Below are 22,139 nucleotides of genomic sequence, written 5' to 3'. Positions count from 1 at the left end.
TAAAATAAACCAAATCCCGAGTTATTAAGGAATGACAATAAATAACTGGACATCAAGTTAATGCTTTAATACCTTCCTGATCAACAATGAACGGAACCTTTAACATTGGTAAATGTGGAGCGTAAATCACTTCAAAATGTCGGACACATGTCTGAAAACCACCAATCACAGAACTGTTAACAACCTGCTTTGGTACAGATATTTGATGCTTAGTCCTTGATAACATTATGCGACAAGTCACTTGATTCGCCCAAGTCAACCCAAGAGCGGGGACGTGCTTCCTTGTATCTTCCGTTTTCATGGAGTCCGTCACCTACAACAAGGGAGACAACTTGTGTGGAGAGTTTATAAATTGGACATTTTCATTTGATTTTAAACTAATATTAAAGTCTCTTTTATTGTCTATACAACTTGAATAAATTAGCCAGTAAATAGAACTTAGTAACAACATGTTTCAAAATATTGGAAATTAAGAAAATAAAACTATGTATTCTCTAATTACTATTAAGTTGAGTATTCTACATTTTGCCAGCTACCTAACAGTACAGCAAGCTTGGTGAATGTAGGTGAAGTTGTGAGCAAGAAAATAATGCTGATGTCCAGCCAACGAGACTCCATAGCATAAAGATGTTCTATCACAGAGGGACGTATATAAATCAATGTTAAAGATTAAAGCAAGGAGGTAATTCCATACATTGTTAACTGTACACTTATAACGCTTTACACAGCATATAAAACATGCCTCACCTGGTTGACACAGACAATGGGGATGCCATACTGGTGACTGAGCTGGTGGAGAGTGGCCGCGAAGGATGTGAGATGTTTGGACCGCTTCACCATCTCCCATGCCTCATACTCGCAGCGGAATAGGGCGGCCACTGAGTCAACAACAACAAGCTTGATGACTCCTTTACTCAGCAGTAGTGGCAGCTTCTTCCTGATACACTGTGTCAAATCTTCCTAAAATACAGAAAAGGTAGGACAATTAGCACAGGTTAACACTGTGTCAAATCTTCTTAAAATACAGGAAAGGTAGGACAAACAATACAGGTTAACACTGTGTCAAATCTTTCTAAAATACAGAAAAGGTAGGACAATTAGCACAGGTTAACACTGTGTCAAATCTTCCTAAAATACAGGAAAGGTAGGACAAACAACATAGGTTAACACTGTGTCAAATCTTCCTAAAATACAGAAAAGGTAGGACAATTAGCACAGGTTAACACTGTGTCAAATCTTCCTAAAATACAGGAAAGGTAGGACAAACAACACAGGTTAACACTGTGTCAAATCTTTCTAAAATACAGGAAAGTAGGACAAACAACACAGGTTAACACTGTGTCAAATCTTCCTAAAATACAGAAAAGGTAGGACAAACAACATAGGTTAACACTGTGTCAAATCTTCCTAAAATACAGAAAAGGTAGGACAAACAACACAGGTTAACACTGTGTCAAATCTTCCTAAAATACAGAAAAGGTAGGACAATTAGCACAGGTTAACACTGCGTCAAATCTTCCTAAAATACAGAAAAGGTAGGACAAACAACACAGGTTAATACTGTGTCAAATCTTCCTAAAATACAGGAAAGACCGGACATTTTTCCTGATACACTGTCAAATCTTCCTAAAATACAGGAAAGGTAGGACAACAACACAGGTTAACACATTCTATCTGTAACTATGGTGTTCTTATATGAAACAAGCCAGGTTCATATAACATTAATACATTTATTTGTTATACAACTCGATAAACATGCTTATAAATGTCTTTTAAATGCTTCTATATACAAGTGAAGACATTTTTTCTATACTCAAACCATTATTAATATTGATATTTATTCAGGTAAGAATAGCCATATTATAGGATATCACATTTTGAATAAAACATTTTACAAAATTATGATCACAATGCATTAATAAAATAGAATACTCTGTATTCTAATTGAGTAAGATAATGAACTTAAAAAAGGATGGTGCAATGGCACAAGTCAAGCTTTCAAAGTGTTGGGGATAGCCCTATCAGGGAGGTCTACTCAACCTGAGCTACAGCAACACTGAATTTATTTCCATTATATCATTATTTCTGGGGAAAAGGCACATTAAACTCTAAATCACAGTCAAATTATGAAACATATTTGATTAGAAACATTATCATAGTAATCGATGATAAAATATAACATAAATATTTGCGCATTTAAGAAATATGGTATCATAGATAGTAAAAAGCATAGCGTAGTTTGATGTTTCAGAAGATTTTGTAGTACAACAAGAGGCCCATGGGCCTTAACGGTCACCTGAGTTTTGATATATTTTAGCACATTTGGCCCCCTGTGACCTTGAACGAAGGTCAAGGTCATCCATTTGAAACAAACTTGGTAGCCTTTCATCCCAGCATGCTTCAGACCTAATATTGGGTCTCTGGGCCTTTTGGTTATCAGGAAGAAGTCGTTCAAAGATTTAAGCATATTTGACCCCTGTGACCTAGAACGAAGGTCAAGGTCATTCATTTGAACAAACTTGGTAGCCCTTCATCCCAGCATGCTACAGATATAATATTGGGTTTCTGGGCCTTTTGGTTATCAAGAAGAAGTCGTTCTAAAGATTTTAGCATATTTGAACCCTGTGACCTTGAATGAAGGTCAAGGTCATCCATTTGAACAAACTTGGTAGCCCTTCATCCCATCATGCTACAGACCCAATATCAGGTCTCTGGGCCTGTTGCTAATTGAGAAGAAGTTGAAAATGTAAATTGTTTACGAAGCACGACGCACACCGCATGACGCACGACGCCGGACAAAAGGCGATTACAATAGGTCAACTGAGACTTTGTCTCAGGTGACCTAAAAATGTATAAAATTTTTACGTTAAGACATATAAATACCTAGGATGACTCGTAAGTTTTATATGTCACTATAGAGATGGCATGTGTGTTTTAATGTTTTGACAGAACGGCAATGTTATATCACAAATGCCTGCCTTTATGTAACAGATACCCTGTACTTACTATGTCAGACACATGTTCTATAAATATTTGGTCTCCAAAGCTGACAGGACTTGGCAGCTTAGCAGATGTTTTTCTGGTGAAGTACTGAATCATCTGATGAAGTCTTTTGTTTGGGAAGATATCTTCTGTACAGACATAAGCTGCCCCTGTAAAGACCCACAGCTAGATGGTCAATCTGCACAAATTCTTCACAAAGCCTTAATTCTTTATGAACCTGATATTACCTGGTAAGTTTGTTACTCATTGATTTTGTATTAGACAACTTATAGTATCCAATTTGATTTGGGACAATTTTTTTTATTTGAATCACCAAATACAGCTTTACAAACAAGCCAGAAAAGCAAAACCCTGTTTTAGTACTCAAACAAGAGGCCCATGGGGCCTGTATCGTTCACCTGGTTGGATTTGACCAAACGTCAAAATAATGTTCATGTTCAATTCATTAATATGTAGCTTTATCTGTCAATCTCGAACAATGCTATATATGATTATAGTGACAGTGGGATCCCAACTGCTTTAAAGAAATAATGAAGTCCAGACTCTCTAAGGGTGTGAAAAGACCTCAGGGATTGTTTTTACAACATAATTGTGTTTCAAGAAACTAAGACCCTAGGGTAGGTAAAAAGCTTTGGGCCTATTTTTACATCAGAATTGTGTTTATCCCTTAATGTCCAGCAACCATTTATGCAAAATCTGTTCCCCTTTCCCTAAGGATGCTTCTGGGTTCAAATCCATTCATAACTTTATGACAAGTAGTGATTTAAAGGAATTACCTCTATTTCCCCTATTCGGCCCCGCCCCTTCAGCCCCTTGCATGGGAGTCACTGCCCCTTCAGCCCCTTGCATGGGAGTCAGAGTCACCTTTTATGCAACATCTATTCTTCAACCAAGAATGTTTCTGACCAAATTGGGTTCAAATCCATCCATAACTTTATTACAAGTAGCGATTTAAAGAAACTACCTATATTTCCCTTATTGGACCCTGCCCCTCTGGCCCCTTGGGGGTCAGAGTCACCATTTATCCAAAATTTGATCCCCTTTGACAGATGATGTTTCTGACCAAATTTGGTTAAAATCCAATAAGAACTTGATGACTAGTAGCAATTTAAAGAAATTACCTCTATTTCCCCTATTGGGCCCCGCCCCTCTGGCCCCTTGGGGGTTCAGCGTCACTGTTTATGCAAAATCTGTCTCCTTCCCCAAAGGATGTTTTTGACCAAATTTGGTTCAAATCCATTCATAACTTTATGACTTGTAGCGATTTAAAGGAATTGCCTCAATTTCCCCTATTTGGCCTTGCCCCTCTGGCCCCTTGGTTGGTCAGAGTCATCATTTATGCAAAATCTGATCCCCTTCAACCAAGGATGTTTCTGACCAAGTTTGGTTAAAATCCATTCAAAACTTTATGGCTAGTAGCGATTTAAAGAAATTACCTCTATTTCCCCTATTTGGCCCCGCCCCTCTGGCCCCTTGGGGGTCGGAATGGTCATCAATGCAAAATTTGTTCCCCTTCCCCAAAGGATGTTTCTGACCAAGTTTGGTTAAAATCCATTCATATCTTTATGACTAGTAGCGATTTAAAGGCATTACCTCTATTTCCCCTATTGGGCCCCGCCCCTCTGGCCCCTGGGGGTGTCAGCATCACCGTTTATGCAAAACCTGTTCCCCTTCTCCCAAGGATGTTTTTGACCAAATTAAGTTCAAATCCATTCACAACTTTATGACTAGTAGCGATTTAAAGAAATTGCCTCAATTTCTCCTATTTGGCCCAGCCCCTCAGACCCCTTGGAAGTCACCATTTATGCAAAATCTGATCCCCCTTCTGCCAAGGATGTTTCTGACCAAATTTGGTCAAAATCCAATAATAACTTTTTGATTAGTAGCGATTTAAAGAAATTACCTCTATTTCCCCTATTGGGCCCCGCCCCTCTGGCCGCTGGGGTGTCAGCGTCACCATTTATGCAAAATCTGTTCCCCATCCCCCAAGGATGTTTCTGACCAAATTAAGTTTAAATCCATTCAAAACTTTATGACAAGTAGCGATTTAAAGGAATTGCCTCAATTTCCCCTATTGGGTCCCACCCCTCCGGCCCCTTGGGGGTCAGAGTCACCATTTATGCAAAATCTGATCCCCTTCTGCCAAGGATGTTTATGACCAAATTTATTAAAAATCCAATAATAAATTTTTTACTAGTAGCGATTTGAAGCAAATGTTGACGGACGGACGACGCGCCATGAGTTTTAGCAATTTCAGATGTCAAATCACTATTTTTCTCAGAAATCTAAATTGTATGTAGCTATAGCTGAGAGAACCACTGATGAGGTTTTGTTGACATGTAATATACCTCCACTGAGTCCCCCAAGGCTCGGAGGAAGCTGCACCGTCAGACAAAGTTGGAGACAAAACTGGGTTTTACCACTGGCACTCTCCCCAGCTATTTCTGTGATTCCTTGAGAAAGAATTCCTCCTAGATATAGAAACAAGACAATGCAAGGTTTGTATTCAGAGCTAAATAATGTTAGTGGTGACCACCAAATATATCACAGTGGGTAACATAAATGCATACAGTGAACAATGGTCAGCATTAATAGGATTCTAACTGCGTAAAGTTACTAGAATGGGGCATAAATAAATAATTTAGTGTTGTTCCTTACAACTTCAAGATTGGTTTATATTAAAGAAAGCAAAATTGTAAATAAAAAATGTATAATAAAAGAAGTACATTGTATCAAGTAATTTTAACTAAAATATGATATAATGTACTGACCTCTCAGCGCTTTGTCTATAACATCACATCCCGTGGTCAATTTAGATACTACCAGTGTCTCGGGGCAGTTTCTGTGCAGAATATCTAATGCTGTAAGGACAATCAAACTGAAAATTATATCCAGTATATTTAATTCAACAAGCATCATAATAAACATATTTGGTTAAAAATGAAAAGAGTACCTTCCAGCATTTCAAAACAACAGTATTTTGGGGATTGCATGTGTTACCTGAAACAACAGGAAGCTTGGGGACTGCATGTGTTCCCTGAAACAACAGTGAGTTTTGGGACTTAATGTGTTACTTAAAACAACATGGAGTTTGGAGACTGCAAGTCTTACCTGAAGCTACATGGAGTTTGGGGACTGCCTGAAACAACAGGGAGTTTAGGAACTGCCTGAAACAACAGGGAATTTAGGGACTGCATGAGTTATCTGAAACAACAGGGAGTCTGGGTACTGCGTGTGTTACCTGAAACAACAGGGAGTTTGGGTACTGCGTGTGTTACCTGAAACAACAGGGAGTTTAAGGATTGCATGTGTAACCTGTCACAATGGGAAGTTCAGGGACTGCATGTGTTCACTGAAACAGGGAGTTCTGGGACTGCAAATGTTACCTGAACAACAGGAAGTTTTGGGATTGTATGTTACCTGAAACAACAGAGAGTTTGGGGACTGCATGTGTTCTCTGAAACAACAGTGAGTTTTGGGACTTAATGTGTTACTTAAAACAACAAGGAGTTTGGAGACTGCATGTCTTACCTGAAGCTACAGGGAGTTTGGGGACTGCCTGAAACAACAGGGATTTTAGGGACTGCCTGAAACAACAGAGAGTTAGGGATTGCCTGAAACAACAGGGAGTTTAGGGACTGCCTGAAACAACAGGGAATTTAGAGACTGCCTGAAACAACAGAGAGTTTAGGGACTGCATGAGTTACCTGAAACAACATGGAATTTGGGTACTGCGTGTGTTACCTGAAACAACAGGGAGTTTAAGGATTGCATGTGTAACCTGTCACAATGGGAAGTTAAGGGACTGCATGTGTTCCCTGAAACAACAGAAAGATTTGGGACTGCATATGTTACTTGAAACAACAGGGAGTTTAGGGACTGCATGTGTTCACTGAAACAGGCAGTTTGGGGACTGCAAATGTTGCCTGAACAACAGGAAGTTTTGGGATTGTGCATTACCTGAAACAACAGAGTTTGGGGACTGCATGTGTTCCCTGAAACAATAGTGAGTTTGGGGACTGGTCTGCATGTGTCACCTGAAACAACAGTGAGTTTGGGGATAGCATGTGTTACTTTAAACAATGGAAAGTTTGGGGACTGCATGTGTTACCAGAAATGATGTTGGCTGAAACATTACCTAACTAGGCTGGCGGGAATTTCCCTTTAGTCTATAGTGGTAGAATGCTTGTTTTTGGAGCAAGAGTTCAACAGTTTGAGCTCCAGCGCGGGCAGGTTATTTTTCATTTCTCTTTCTTATTATACCTGAAACAACAGAAAGTTTGAGGACTCTGCTTGTTACCTGAAATGACAGGAATTTGGGGACTGTGCCTGTTACCTGAAACGACAGAAAGTTTGGGGACTGCCTGTGCTACTGCTGTCTTCAGGACTTGAACATCACTGGAACTCAGATTTGTAGATCTTTCAATGTCTGGTGTGGACAAACTCAGAATGGATTCAAATGTTCTTAAGCCAGCTGTAATATAATAATCAATTGTGTACATGATATTCTCATAATGTGTGTTTTTATAGCTATACATCTTCAACTATTCTGTTAGTTGGTTGATCATAATTTTAAGAATTTTTTTTTTTGCATTCACGTTGTGAAATAGTGACATAACGCCAAAAATATAGCATGACAAAACATTTGTTGGTTTTATATAGAATGAGACAATTATATAAAGATAACAAACTTTCCTAAGCATCCTAACCAAAGTTTTAGTAATGTTTTGGTGGACATAAAATGTACAATGCAAGTAATCAAGATAATTCAACACTTTGCTGTAGGAGTCAACCATGTTGGGTCACAGCAAAGAAGTCCAGCACGCTCATTAGTTAAAGATCGATCTTTGACCTAATGGTCATGAGCGTACTGAACATCTTCATGTTTTACATTACGTAGGTAAGAGTAAATGTTGTCCTCATTTGGGGATATGCTTCAGCGTCACTGCCGTGTAAACATGCATTGGGAGAAAGAGGTGATGGTGAATGAAAATAGACGTTTAAAGAATAAAAAAAAATTACCTTTCTTGATTCCTGTGATAATTCTAGGGTTTATATCAAGATTTTCCATCTCCTGCCTACTTTCATTTTCGCGCCAGCAGTCAGAGATCAGGAGCAGTAATTGTTTTTTGTCTAGATACATTCAACTTTTATAAAAGAAGGAATTGTTTCTGGATATATTTGATTTAAAATATTATGAAAATAATTAAAATTTTATTTATTTCCGTCAGTTTGTTTCATTATGTACTACAACATCTATATATGTGTTCCTTTATTTTACGAGATGGTCCCCAAATAGTATTTGACGCGAGTAATGCGCCCTCTAGCGGGCAACTGAATGTAAACATGGTTGACGTGTAGAAGGTTCAGACAGATAATTTAAGAGGACTATGTCGTGTCAGCTGACTCTGTTGGCTCACTTCAGTGACATTTCAAAAGTCAAAAGTTATCTATTTCCTAATTTGAAGGAGGATTCACCAGAAAGACTTCTAAAGAATGGTAATGGATGTGAATAATAGTGAACTTCTGGAGCAAGGTGGTTCAAATTGACATTTCATATCATGATACATCCCCTAGGGACCAAACAGCAGCCTGTATGCTTATAAAATCCGAAATGTCAGCTTGTCTTGTTATAAGTATATCATTATGATTGTTTGTGTGACCTTACAATTTTCGCTGGAGTCTGTAAATCATTATGACACCAGGCATCTGGTAAATGAGAAATCAATATCCACTGAGATGCTGTAACAGATTGTCATGTCAGTTACAATTATTTAATGAGCATATTTCTAACATATAATGGCAAGTTAATTTACACATTAACAATTTTGGTTTGTAGTAAAGTGTAGCCATATAACTCCTGTTTCTAACATTTTATACTTCTGGTCTTTGATCGTCACAAGGACATCTTTCTGGTAGAATGAATATTCATACACAGTCTACACTGCTCTCCGGCAGGGTTACTCCTATACGTATATGAGGTCTTATTCCACCTGATTACATTGGTGGATATTGCGACCTCATATCCCCTCAGTGTGTTTTTCTTGTAGCTGCCAGCGCCCTGATTCTGGGGCGCGACAAAAAAAGTGTCATAAAACCATCTAAAACATTAGTTCATGTTAACACATATGTGTACGCTTACTTGTTGATGAAGTATCAATCCATTTATGCACAAACTGTTGATGGTCACCTCTTAAATATAATTATATCCACAATAATCACTTGCAACCTACTGTGTTCAAATATTAGGTCACTAAAACAACTTTGCTGTTCCGGTTATTATAAAATATGGAATACAAATAAAACGGATAGCGTAACGTAATATTTTCACAGCGTTTCGTTTGTTTTGTCTATTTCAACTCCAAATTTGGATAAACCGGAAATAACCTTGAGAGGTCACAATCAAAACAAGTATGGCGGTATATACAAATGGGACCTACGCTTAAACTACAAAAGAGGCTAATAATCACTGATCTTGGATATAGATATGGACACATGTTGTGTAACTTTGTGTATTTATGATAGATAAATAGAATAATGTAATTCAGATCATATGAAATGTGAGTAAAGATAACTTTTAAACGACTTTAATTAGGTGGGTCACAGCAACAGGTTTTACATGCGGTGGTGATTAGAGGTTACATGACAGCCTGTCAAAAGTTTCCTGTCGTGTAAACCTCTAATATTATTGGAGTACGACAGGGTATGAAGTCCCTCCCATTGACGATAATGTAGCAAGCCCCGATGTGATTCACATCGGGCAGTATATTAGCTATGATTATAATTTTCTCGGATAAAAAACACATATATATTGATGATTCTGGTATCTATTATCAATATTCTATCCACAAACCTGTACATTACATCATTTCTTTGACAATAAATGGTAAAATCCAAAACAAGCAAGACACAGAGATATCAGTTCAAACATACCACCATCTTTGTGTAAAGTGTTAAGTGTAAAGGTCAAGTTCCTTATAAGGAAATCAAAATAAATTGATGCTAGTGAGATTACGCGAGATTTCAACAGATAAAAAAGATTCAAAGTAATATACCTCTGTGAAAAAGGTCAAACATTTTGTAATTGAATAATTGCACCAAGTAAGATGCACTTTCTTCACAACCCTAACAAAAAATTGGTTAATTATCTCTGATAATGCTTTTTTAATCGTAGTAGCTTCATGCATATATGGTCTTGCATACCATATTCAGATTAGCATCTTTGCCAGAGTTCTCCGAAAAGTATCATGGCGGATTATGGAGACAACTCTTGAGTAGTATAATATTGGATTGTGCAAATGAAAGATTTCCAGATGTGATGGTAGGCTGATACATTGCTAAAATTGAATTAGAAATGTTCAGTTATACTAAATATTACTCCAAAGTTACACGACATCCGCGCACTATTTGTAGCATTTTCGAGGTTCGTTATTTTGCAACACTATCGTCAATGGAAGGGAATCCTAGCTCTGACGATGACCATCTGTCAGAAATTGTCCGTCCGTTGTCCAGAGGTACATTATCGAAGCTACCTTTCTGGGAGCAGCAGCATTCTACATTTGATTGAGAGTAAAATTAGATTATGTTTGTTGTGTCTATAAAATAGATGAATTTACCTATTTCTTCCAACAAGCTGACTTATATAGGTGAAATTCATATCAGCATTACATTGTATATGATTTTGATGATGTAAGCTAACAGGTGTAATTGCTGATGCTTATAGATTTTTCAAATGATGAGAAAGTTGATACTGATACAGTGTAAGGCAATTAGTGAAGTATTTCTGAGATAGATTGACATTCATCCAAATCCATAGAACCCACAATGGGTGAATAAATATGTAAAGAGTAAGCTAATTGGCCTAATATGCAGATTGCAATGGTTTATTTCTTTGCATGGGTTTGCATTTTATGTCTGTACTGTTGTCCACATGCAGCTCATTACTTATATATTTACTTAAATAATCCCATTACTAATAAAAAAAATATAGATCCTGTGAAGTGTGTCTTAAGGAACATCTCTATAGAGAATGTAAGATATTGGCCCTAGGTTGATTCCCTTTGGAGGCACCTTTCTGTTATATTTACCAGTAAAGTGTCATTGGTGTGTTATTTATCTGTTCTATGATCAGCTGCCAATGACGGTGGAGGCTGGGAAGTGGACTGGGATGACTGGAATGAGGGGGAAGAAGAAGACAGTGAGTCAGCTTCCACTCCCATGGAGGAGGAGGCAACTTCCGAATCAACAATATCTGACACCAAACACAGCTGGCTTCAGGATTGTGTCATCTCCCTGTCACCAGCCAATGACATGATTGCCATTGCACATGAACAAAAGATTGTGCTGTTGTCTCGTATGTTTTCCTGATTTTCTTTACATTTTCTGCAGCACAGTATCTAGAAGTATTGCATTTCCTGTTTGTTTTTATTTAACAAGTGATGTTGCTGTGCTTAAGTGTACATAAAGAAAGCTTGTCTGTAATGTTAACTTTGGTTGATTGTGAAACTTTGAGACAACATACCCAGATCTACAGAAAACTTGAACTTTCATCTACAGCTTATTTATTCTGTTTTTTAATCTAAAGCCATTTACATCTATGTATAGCATATTTATTCAGTGATAATGAAAAATCCAGGCACTGAAATAATGTAATTCACATCTATACCACATTTATTCTAACTGATATGAATCCTTGTGCACATGCTCAAATATTTTTAGTTACAGAGTTATTTCTTTAATTAACAGAGAAGTATGACCCCCAAAATAAGGAGGCTGACATTGATACCAAGCTGACCAAAGTATGGGAAGGGACCATCCATCAGGAGGAAGGGTGAGTTTATCAGTAGTGATGTGGACAACAAATAGAGAGGGTGGGAAAGGGAAAGTAGAAAACAAGTGTTGGCATGGGAAGTGAAAGTTGTCATGTTAATTTCAGTATTAATTTACCAGAACATGATCAGTTATGTATATTAATGAATACATGTTGTATGCATAGCTTAGTTGGTTATATTTTATAACTAATGGATTGTTGATATTTTTATTTATTTTTTATTGCAGAGAAAACATCACTGCCATTTTATGTTTACCCCTCGCCTCACAGAAAAGGTTTGTAGTAATGACCTTAAATGTCTTGTCTCATTTGAAAATCTGAATACTTTCAGATCTTGATTATTTTAAGACCATTATGATAATTTATCTGAAGTATCTATATCATTCTATATACTGTATATTATATTTGTTTTTAAAGCAAAGAAAAGAATTTCTGTTAACTGGATTACCTCCCCTGTTTTTAGGAGTACACAAGGCGGCCCAGACTGGACATGTGTTATAGTGGGCTTTTCCTCCGGACACCTCAGGATGTACACAGAGGTTAGTATATATATAGCAGTCTTATTTGTGGACATACAATTAGGATTTTCCCTCTCTTTCTCACACTGGGTAAGAAAAGTGTAGCTACACCTGTCTGAGTCTCACATTGGGTAAGAAAAGTGTGGCTACACCTGCCAGAGTCTCACACTGGGTAAGAAAAGTGTGGCTACATCTGTCCTGAATTTCATACTGGGTAAGAAAACTGTGGCTACACCTGTCTGAGTCTCACATTGGGTGAGAAAACTGTGGCTACACTTGTCCCGAGTCTCACACTGGGTAATAAAAGTGTAGCTACACCTGTCTGAGTCTCACATTGGGTAAGAAAACTGTGGCTACACCTGTCGCGAGACTCACATTGGGTAAGAAAAGTGTGGCTACACCTGTCCTGAATTTCACACTGGGTAAGAAAAGTGTGGCTTCACCTGTCCGAGTCTCACATTAGATAAGAAAAGTGTGGCTACATCTGTCATTCTCACATTGGGTAAGAAAAGTGTGACTACACCTGTCTTGAATAAGAGAATGATCATGTGATATGTTCCTTATGTGTGAAAAGAATGAGAAATCTCAAATTAAAGGTGAGATATTTGAAGTTGATCTGGGGGCTTTATAAAGTGCTAACTTTAAAAATTTTGTCCTAGATACGAGAATTTTCTTGCTGCTCCTCCCACTAAAATACACGATAAAATTGACGGCCTTGCCCTATTGTGATGGACATGGGTACACTGCCTACATACCCTGTAAGGTTACTTGTTAATTGAAGGTTTTGTGTGATAAGATGATGACTTCAAGCAAACCAATGCTACACTTCATCTTGATTCTGTCAAGTGATCATATATTTTGTCTTTATTTCAGTCTGGAACACTTCTGTTGTCACAGTTACTTCACACAGAGCCTGTACAAAAACTCAAGTGTCACACATATGAACCACCACGTTATCTTGGCCTAGCAGAACAGGTAGCTATCAAATTGTCCCGTTCTGTAATCACTGATTGACTCTGATGTTAGTACAGTCTTAGTTTACATATTTGAATTAACTATACAACAATGTTGAACATTGGTAAATTGTGGGTGGATATAGAGAATGTGATGGTGGTTCGTTGATGTCTGGATGGAAGAAGGTTCTAAACCAGAGTAATCAAATAGAGCTAAATGAAGAGCTAAATGAAAGGACCATCAGTACAAACTGGCAACAGGTTGGCAAAAGTAAGGAGAGGTGGAATATGTGAGGAAAAAAGAAAAACAATCTTTGTAGTTATTTAAAACCCAGAATTTTGTATTGAAATGGAAATTTGATTTTTCACATGTTGATTTGGTATGTTAGTTTCACTTTTAGTATTATTTTATCAAAATATTTCTTCTCATCATAGCATGAAGAGCTTGTAATCCTATTCAAGAGAGCGCTGGTTACTATTGATGGTTTTAGTTTATTTCAATCTCTGCGAGCCTGTAGGAACCAAGTCGCTAGGGGTGAGTAATAGTTATAGTAATAGCATTAATTAGGTCTCTCTTCATAGTTGCCTAATGATATTTGTGAATACGGTCACAAAGTTTTTGGAGATTCTCTCATTCAGAAAAAATCCTAAAATTTCATGTGACAATACAGTGTTATATTTAAGTGACATTGTAGAGTAGGAGTTCATAGTTATTTAATTTTAAGATTAATGTTACTGAACATAGAACTTTAAAGTATGAAGAAGTCCACAGCAGGTTCTTGATCTGCCAGTGTTCTAGACTAAGTATAGCTTTAACTTTTAAAAGTATCATATTTGGTTAGATAAAGTTTAAAGAAAAAAAAAACCTATCTAACATTTCCTGAACTGTTTTGTGTTGATCAGCTACAGCCAGCGGGACAGACTCGTCCCTCCAGCCTCCTCCATTGGCTTACAAAAAGTGGGGTCTCCAGGGTCAGGAACGCATCCTCGACTGTTGTAGTTGTGGTAAGAAGTCATTGCCAGTTAGAATTAAATGTGAAATATCATAATGGATTGATTAGCTGGAAATATTGCATGCTCTCTCATTCTGTTCATTATCAACAGGAAGATTAAATGTAACATGTTTGTGAATATATGAAGTCCTTTATATCCTGTGTTATAAGAGTCAGGAATACAAACTCATTAGACCAGATATAGGAAGCAGCTTTGTTGATGATTGTTACATGTAGTGCTGTGTATCTAAGTAAAGAATGACATTACATGACATGTATTCTGTTTTAGGAGTCGGCACTCCCAACCCGTTTGACCAGATGAAGGCAGCCGCTGTACTAGGAGGCCCCTCGGCCACTATCCGCCCCACACCACCAGCTCACTCCATGTACCTGACATCCGGTATTGATCATTATGTTGGATTCTTCTATGCTGTGGAGGTCAGTACATATGCAGAAGTCTGTTTTTATTAACCTTGACTGTATATTTTGGAGGTCAGTTTAATTTTGCTTGTACAAATTCTATTTCTTCATTTCACACTCTACTCAACTTAAGTATGTAATAGTTATAGTTGTTTTGTATAACACATATTCTGGCAGACATATATGTAGCAGACTTTTTACTTGATTGGTTGTGTTGACAGTAATGAATATATTTGACACAGTAACATCCTTGTTTCTGTATACAACCAACACAGATAATTTAAATCATGCACCTGATTATTGTATGGTTCCTCCACTACAGGGAAGTGCACAGCCTATACTGTCAGAAGTGGCTTTTGCTGTGGCCCATAAACTCAAGTCTGCCATAATGTCCGCTGCAAGGTAAGGAACATCAACTCAAGTCTGCCATAATGTCTGCTGCAAGGTGAGGAACATCAACTCAAGTCTGCCATAATGTCTGCTGCAAGGTAAGGAACATCAACTCAAGTCTGCCATAATGTCTGCTGCAGAGTAAGGAACATAAACTCAAATTTGTAATAATGTCAAAGTGTTAAGGTTGAAGTGTGAGAACCAAAATCATTATTATAAAGTCCAAGCAAATTGTTGTGTACCTGTATAACAATGGACCTAACATTGATTTTACTTGTTTGTTTACAGTGGCTGGTTAGGGTTTGGCAGTAAACAAAGAGAGGATGATAAACAGAAACCAAAGATAGAGCCAGAGACACCGCTGTCACTCAGGTAAGATTTGTCACAGTCAATCAGGTAAGGTATGCCACTGTCGCTCAGCTAAGATAGGGCACTGTCATTCAGGTAAGATAGCCACTGTCACTCAGGTAAGATAGGGCACTGTCATTCAGGTAAGATAGGCCACCTTAACTCAGGTAAGATAGGCCACTGTCACTCAGGTAAGATATGCCACTGTAATTCAGGTAAGATATGTCACTGTCAATCAGGTAAGATATGTCACTGTCACTCAGGTAAGATATGTCACTGTCAATCAGGTAAGATATGTCACTGTCACTCAGGTAAGATATGCCACCTTAACTCAGGTAAGATAGGCCACTGTCACTCAGGTAAGATATGCCACTGTAATTCAGGTAAGATATGTCACTGTCACTCAGGTAAGATAGGCCACTGTCACTCAGGTAAGATATGCCACCTTAACTCAGGTAAGATAGGCCACTGTCACTCAGGTAAGATATGCCACTGTAACTCAGGTAAGATATGTCACTGTCACTCAGGTAAGATATGTCACTGTAAATCAGGTAAGATAAAAAATTATGTCACTGTCAATCAGGTAAGATATGTTACTGTCAATCAGGTAAGATATGTCACTGTCACTCAAGTAAGATACTAGGTCACTGGCACTCGGGTAAGATAGGTCACTGTTACTCAATTGAGATATGCAACTGTCACTTAAGGCAATGTACTCATAGAGAGACATCACTGTCACTCAGGTAAGTTCTTATAGTGTGGACATAGTGGTGTTCCATGGTAAATTGGAATTCATTCCAATTCATTGATTCCTTGAGATTTTATTCAAAAACTTCTAGAATCATGAAACTCTGTCATGTGTGCAGGCGACCGAGGATTCACATTGAGACCTTGGGGAATGAATTCTTTTAAGGCCATAATATGAAATATGTGATTAAGTTCTTGTCAGTTGAAAAAGGGACAGAACAAATGGACCTGTGCAGAATGGGTTTTACATTGAAGTATCCGTAGTTGTTAAATTGAAAACTGCTGATTTGACTTGTTGGCATAGGAATATAGTTTAGTTACTTGAAGATTCTACCTTTCTGTATGTGGTTTGTAACTGATGTGATCTAATGCCAGGTATGGACTCCCTGACAAGAGACGACAGGGTGACAACATATTTCTCTCACCAAATAACAACTACGCTGCCACCACAGACAGCTTTGGGCGAGTAACTCTGTTAGACGTGGAGAATGGCATAGCAGTTAGGATGTGGAAAGGTGAGGACTTGTGTTAATACTAAATGTTCGGAGGCAATGGCCAAATTACAAGGATTTCTCTGTAAACAAAAAAGAAAATATATAAAATTGATCAAAGTTCTATAGATGACTATTGTTGACTTATGGAGGTTGACAGAATTGTGTATGCTATACTGTACTGGGAATTAATTTAATCAAAAATTAAATCAAATTAATTTAATCATTTAATCTAGGCTACAGAGATGCTCAGCTTGGCTGGATTGAGGTAAGAGAGGACAGTCCCCATGGTAACCATGACCAGGAGCTCTCAAGAGTGGCTCAGTTCCTCATCATCTATGCTCCAAGGAGAGGAATATTAGAGGTAAGCAGAGAATGTCTAAATGTAAATAAGGACGTGAAGAAGGCTTTACAGGCAGTCACGACAGTCGGAAGTCTCTATGTTTATTGTATCCTGTTAATCACAATATCTATATCCTTCATTCTGTAGATAAAAGTTTGTCTGGGAGTAATATACCATTAACACTCTCTCAGCTAAACTTTCAATGAAATTTTTACAATGAGTACCGAAGATATCTGTGCACCATGTTTTCCCATGATTTTCTGAGGAGTTATTTCCCTTTAATGATTTCCTTATATAATATTTTGTGTGAGGGCCTAAAGATATGATTGTCTGTGACTATATTTTGTAGTAAGCAGTTGTGTTTACATTTCAATGTTATATATGTAATGTCATATTTTCTGTGTCAATAGGTTTGGACAGCTGCCAATGGACCCAGGGTGGCAGCTTTTAATGTCAACAAATGGTGCCGCCTTGTCTGTCCAAGCTATGGCATTATGGGATTGAATAATGTCACTTGCCGTGGTGTCAAAACAAAGGTGTTTCAGTGTGCTCTTATAGAACCCACAGGAGTCATCAAAACACTGGATATACCTTTCCATTTGGCACTCAGGTAAATCATTTCAGTAAATCCCTCAGGAAAGTCATTCAGGTAAATCACTCGGGTAGAATACTTGGGTAAATCTATCAGTTAAATTTCTGTGATAAGTCACTTACCTTAATCACTCAGGCACATTTTCACTATGTAGTTATCATGTTTTCAGACCTTGAAAACATACGTCAAGGCTCACCTATCAGACTCTCTGGTGATGTTGATGTTATTATTATGTTTATTCAGTGACAAGAATAGTAAGAGGGCGAGGGATCTTCACCTACTGAAGAAATTGAAGACAGTGATGAAGGATACATCAGAAGAGACCGGTAAATATCTTACTATGTAACAAAATGAGTAAATCAGAGACATCCCCATGTACACTGGGGTTGGAAAATTCTAATTGTCCCACTATTGACCTCTATCTGACACGCTATTGACCTCTATTTGACCCATTATTGACCTCTATTTGGCCCATTATTGACCTCTATTTGACCATTATTGATCTCTATCTGCCACACTATTGACCTCCATTTGACCCATCATTGACCTCTATCTGACTCACAATTGACCTCTATTTGACCCACTATTGACCTCTGTTTGACCCACTTGACCTCTGTTTGACCCACTATTGACCTCTATTTGACCCACTATTGACCTCTGTTTGACCCACTATTGACTTCTATTTGACCCACTATTGACCTTAGTTCCCATAGATGATCACTATTATTATTATTAAGTGACACCTTACAAATCTACTTCATGTTTATTATCATTAGTCATATGGTGGTTGTGACATCACAATAGGCTAGAAGTAAAATTATGTCCATTACATTGGCTGGTACTGATTTTGTAGTGAATTTATAAAATATGTTTTGCTTTTTATACTGCAGAGTTTGATCAGCTTATCTATAGCAGGCATAGATTCTGTTATTAATATTTAATCTATTCTAATCTATTCCAGAATCTCTGGAGAGCACTGTGAAGAATTTGCTAAAAGACATGAGGATAGCCAGTATCAAACAACAGGTAACGATCTCTGTTAGTTCTAGGTTCTCAGAATGTTTTCCTCTCACTCATTCATCTGCCATTTATGTAGGTGAACATACAGTAAGCTACCTGCTGAATATTATCTCGGGCTATCCGTGTCAACCTCTTGATTCTGTGATGGGCAATACATGTATATCTTGCTTTCTGATGAATATTTGTCCTACAGTCAAGGTAGGGAGTGATTGTAACATTCCTTCATGTAAAAGTCTGACAGTTGTTCTCACTTGTCAAGAACTTAGACTAGATAAGAAATGCTTGTATTATTCTTTACGTCATGTATGACATTTGTTCTCATTTGTCAAAACTGTATGTATGTTTATTGTTTAAAGAGCCTAAGAATTATGTTGTGTACAAATTAACTGTTTTCAGTAAGTTCCTCCTTACAAAAATCTTGGTTCTTCTTAAATTTGTAAAGGTTTTCACTGTCCATGACAGTATCATCTTTTACAAACAGGAGTTGTTGATAAAAAATATTTGAATTTATACAATATTTTCAACATTACTGTACTTGAAACTCTTTTAATTCAGTAAATTGTTGCAGTGTGTTAATTACTGAATTTATTTAAAACAAAAAAAATCATAGATGAACATGTATGTCTATAGATAAAGCTAGGTTTACCTCGGCTGTTAAGAACAAGGGAAGTAACTTGTACAGGCAACAAACACTGGCACATTTTGGTAGCGTTACAGAAAATAGATGTGAAAAAAATTACTCAGTGTACAATATTTGTTGGTCAGTGCATGTAAATCTTTTAATCAGGCTGTAAATGTGTCCAGAACATTGTGATCAGTTATTTCTAGACTTCTGTACTTGTATACTGATTTGAGTGACAATTGATCGATGATTTCTACAGGGTATGGACAGAGTGATGGGAGCAAAGTACTTATCAGCATCCTGTATGAGGCGAACATTGAAGATGTGTTTGGAGCAGGTCACTAGTAAGGGTGAGTATGGAGTGTCAGGATACCAATATATTCATAAAACATCCAATCATAGAAATGTTACTGTAATATTCAAAGTGAGTGAAATTCTTACAGGAATAGGACGAGTTGTGTTTAGTTTGATTAATACAGGTTTTCACTAGAAGCATTAGGTAAATTAGGCAGGTATGTATTGTAAGAGAAGATATGATGTCTGAAAAGACTTTGGGGAGGGGGTATAGATTTCCTCTCTGTCCATCTTGTACATACTATGTACGTATGTATGCAATGCCAAAGTTTGTCAGTGTTCTACTGGCTTCATTCCATTAGGGATTTTAATCCAAATATCTTGGACAAGTTCTAGTTTCAGGATTATTGTGGCAAGGTCAAGGTTTATTGTTACTATTTTTATCTTGAGCTGGTAGGGGACGTATTGCTTAAGCAATACTCAGTTTGCTTGTTGAATGACCTGAACTGACCACTACTGTTTAGATGAGGATACCTGGGACATTGATACAAAGCTGTTTGTCCGATACTGTCATCTCCATGACAACCTACTGAAGATCTACAATGAGGTGAACACCATCAACCAGACGACTGAACGAACAACCCCAGTGGCAGATATTACAGAGGTATTCATTTTGGGAGTTAATGGATTGGTTTTTCTCACTGTTAGTAAATCTGAATTAAACCCAAAATGTTTAGTGATTTGTAAAAATAAAGTCTTTACTTGTCTTATATAGGTGTACTATAAATTTAACCACTGAATTTCACTGTGATATGAATGTGTTCTTGAATTTTCAGATTAGTAATGACCACTTTAACTGTATCTTTTTGTGTGAATCATTCGAATCATTTGTAACCCAGGAGCTGATGCAGACGTTTCGCCTGAGCGAGTCAGAAGCTGCTCACATAATTACCCAGATGGAACAGTGTGATGTACAGGGCAGTGGTGGAAAGGAAGGTCGGAGAGTTAAGTTTGATGTAGAAAGTAAATTCAGTCCAGCTTCCTTTATCAGCTGTTTCCACTGCCATCTACATTGTACTGATGACCAAGATTCCAGTCAACATGGATCAGTTACCATAGCAACAAGAATAAGCGATGAGAAAAGGTCAAATCTTGGTAAGTACTCCTCAGAGTTATGAGAAGCTGTACAATATAAACAAATCCTATAGGTCAGAGTGATCTACAGAATGCATGTTTCTTCTGAAGTGTGATGTTTTACTTAATTTCATTTTGGTCCTTTTTCATTTTCAGCCAATTTCTTTTGCCAAAGTATATTACGTGAAACAACCTGCCCTAGTAAACTAAGCACTGTACTACAAGATAGCAAGTTATCACCCCAACTTCTCATGGTAAGTATTCATCTCCTTAAGTTCTCATGGTAGATATTCATCTCCTTAACTTCTCATGGTAAATATTCATCTCCTCTTCTAATGGTAAGTATTCATAAGTATTCATCTCCTTAAGTTCTCATGGTAGATATTCATCTTCGTAACTTCTCATGGTAGATATTCATCTCCATAACTTCTCATGGTAAGTATTCATCTCCATAACTTCTCATGGTAAATATTCATCTCCGTAACTTCTCATGGTAGATATTCATCTCCTTAACTTCTCATGGTAGATATTCATAAGTACTCATCTCCTTAACTTCTCATGGTTAGTACTCATCTCCTTAACTTCTCATGGTAAATATTCATCTCCTTCTCTTCTAATGGTAAGTATTCATAAGTACTCATCTCCTTAACTTCTCATGGTGAGTATTCATCTCCTTAACTTCTCATGGTAAATATTAATCTCCATAACTTTTCATGGTAAATATTCATCCCCTTAACTTCTCATGGTAAGTATTCATCTCCATAACTTCTCATGGTAAATATTCATCTCCATAACTTCTCATGGTAAATATTCATCCCCTTAACTTCTCATGGTAAGTATTCATCTCCTTAACTTCTCATGGTAAATATTCATCCCCTTAACTTCTCATGGTAAGTACTCATCTCCTTAACTTCTCATGGTAAATATTCATCTCCTGAACTTCTCATGGAAAGTATTTATCTCCTTAACTTCTTATTGTAATCACCTATCACCCATCTACATCATCTCCTCTGTTTGTGTTGTACTCCTATCACCCATCTACATCATCTCCTCTGTTTGTGTTGTACCCCTATCACCCATCTACATCATCTCCTCTGTTTGTGTTGTACCCCTATCACCCATCTACATCATCTCCTCTGTTTGTGTTGTACTCCTATCACCCATCTACATCATCTCCTCTGTTTGTGTTGTACCCCTATCACCCATCTACATCATCTCTTCTGTTTATGTTGTACTCTACATCATCTCCTCTGTTTGTGTTGTACCCCTATCACCCATCTACATCATCTCCTCTGTTTATGTTGTACTCTACATCATCTCCTCTGTTTGTGTTGTACCCCTATCACCCATCTACATCATCTCCTCTGTTTGTGTTGTACTCCTATCACCCATCTACATCATCTCCTCTGTTTGTGTTGTACCCCTATCACCCATCTACATCA

The 22,139-nt window shown here is 37.5% G+C and overlaps 2 protein-coding genes across 3 annotated transcripts in view; one reads left to right on the top strand and one right to left on the bottom strand.

Annotated features, from left to right (window-relative positions):
• Window positions 1-42: 42 nt before the first annotated feature.
• On the bottom strand, window positions 43-8,249 carry LOC117323785 (DNA repair protein XRCC3-like). Of its 2 annotated transcripts, XM_033879219.1 has the most exons (7): window positions 8,026-8,249; window positions 7,340-7,477; window positions 5,775-5,864; window positions 5,352-5,474; window positions 3,007-3,152; window positions 748-960; window positions 43-313 (listed from the first exon to the last, which is right to left on the bottom strand). In XM_033879219.1, exons 1-7 carry the CDS (start codon window positions 8,144-8,146, stop codon window positions 53-55), a joined length of 1,092 nt encoding a protein of 363 aa, XP_033735110.1. In that variant the 5' UTR covers window positions 8,147-8,249; the 3' UTR covers window positions 43-52. The 2 variants fall into 2 exon arrangements, with proteins under 2 accessions (XP_033735110.1, XP_033735111.1); XM_033879220.1 differs by lacking the exons at window positions 7,340-7,477; window positions 8,026-8,249 and adding an exon at window positions 6,964-7,286.
• Window positions 8,250-8,342: 93 nt separating this feature from the next.
• LOC117323781 (rab3 GTPase-activating protein non-catalytic subunit-like) overlaps window positions 8,343-22,139 on the top strand; it is a 43,155-nt gene continuing 29,358 nt past the window's right edge. The window contains exons 1-20 of the mRNA XM_033879217.1: window positions 8,343-8,502; window positions 11,135-11,356; window positions 11,749-11,833; window positions 12,061-12,108; window positions 12,297-12,372; window positions 13,225-13,326; window positions 13,740-13,839; window positions 14,208-14,309; window positions 14,586-14,734; window positions 15,039-15,118; window positions 15,395-15,478; window positions 16,577-16,716; window positions 16,929-17,056; window positions 17,446-17,645; window positions 17,871-17,953; window positions 18,589-18,653; window positions 19,529-19,619; window positions 20,088-20,227; window positions 20,463-20,718; window positions 20,854-20,951. Of these exons, the coding sequence (XP_033735108.1) occupies window positions 8,394-8,502; window positions 11,135-11,356; window positions 11,749-11,833; window positions 12,061-12,108; window positions 12,297-12,372; window positions 13,225-13,326; window positions 13,740-13,839; window positions 14,208-14,309; window positions 14,586-14,734; window positions 15,039-15,118; window positions 15,395-15,478; window positions 16,577-16,716; window positions 16,929-17,056; window positions 17,446-17,645; window positions 17,871-17,953; window positions 18,589-18,653; window positions 19,529-19,619; window positions 20,088-20,227; window positions 20,463-20,718; window positions 20,854-20,951 (2,358 nt within the window). The 5' untranslated portion in view covers window positions 8,343-8,393. The remainder of the gene's footprint in view (window positions 8,503-11,134; window positions 11,357-11,748; window positions 11,834-12,060; window positions 12,109-12,296; window positions 12,373-13,224; window positions 13,327-13,739; window positions 13,840-14,207; window positions 14,310-14,585; window positions 14,735-15,038; window positions 15,119-15,394; window positions 15,479-16,576; window positions 16,717-16,928; window positions 17,057-17,445; window positions 17,646-17,870; window positions 17,954-18,588; window positions 18,654-19,528; window positions 19,620-20,087; window positions 20,228-20,462; window positions 20,719-20,853; window positions 20,952-22,139) is intronic.

This window comes from Pecten maximus, chromosome 3 (assembly GCF_902652985.1).
Source record: "Pecten maximus chromosome 3, xPecMax1.1, whole genome shotgun sequence".
Taxonomy (NCBI): domain Eukaryota; kingdom Metazoa; phylum Mollusca; class Bivalvia; order Pectinida; family Pectinidae; genus Pecten; species Pecten maximus.
The sequence above is the reverse complement of the archived record's forward strand: the minus strand, read 5'-3'. Positions and strand labels throughout refer to the sequence as shown.

Coding starts and splice junctions, on each gene's coding strand:
- LOC117323785 (XM_033879219.1), bottom strand. CDS start 8,146: ATGTATCTAGACAAAAAACAATTACTGCTCCTGATCTCTGACTGCTGG. Junction 3,153..5,351: donor CCTTGGGGGACTCAGTGGAG/GTATATTACATG, acceptor GGGTCTTTACAG/GGGCAGCTTATGTCTGTACA. Junction 961..3,006: donor TAGAACATGTGTCTGACATA/GTAAGTACAGGG, acceptor TCTGTATTTTAG/GAAGATTTGACACAGTGTAT.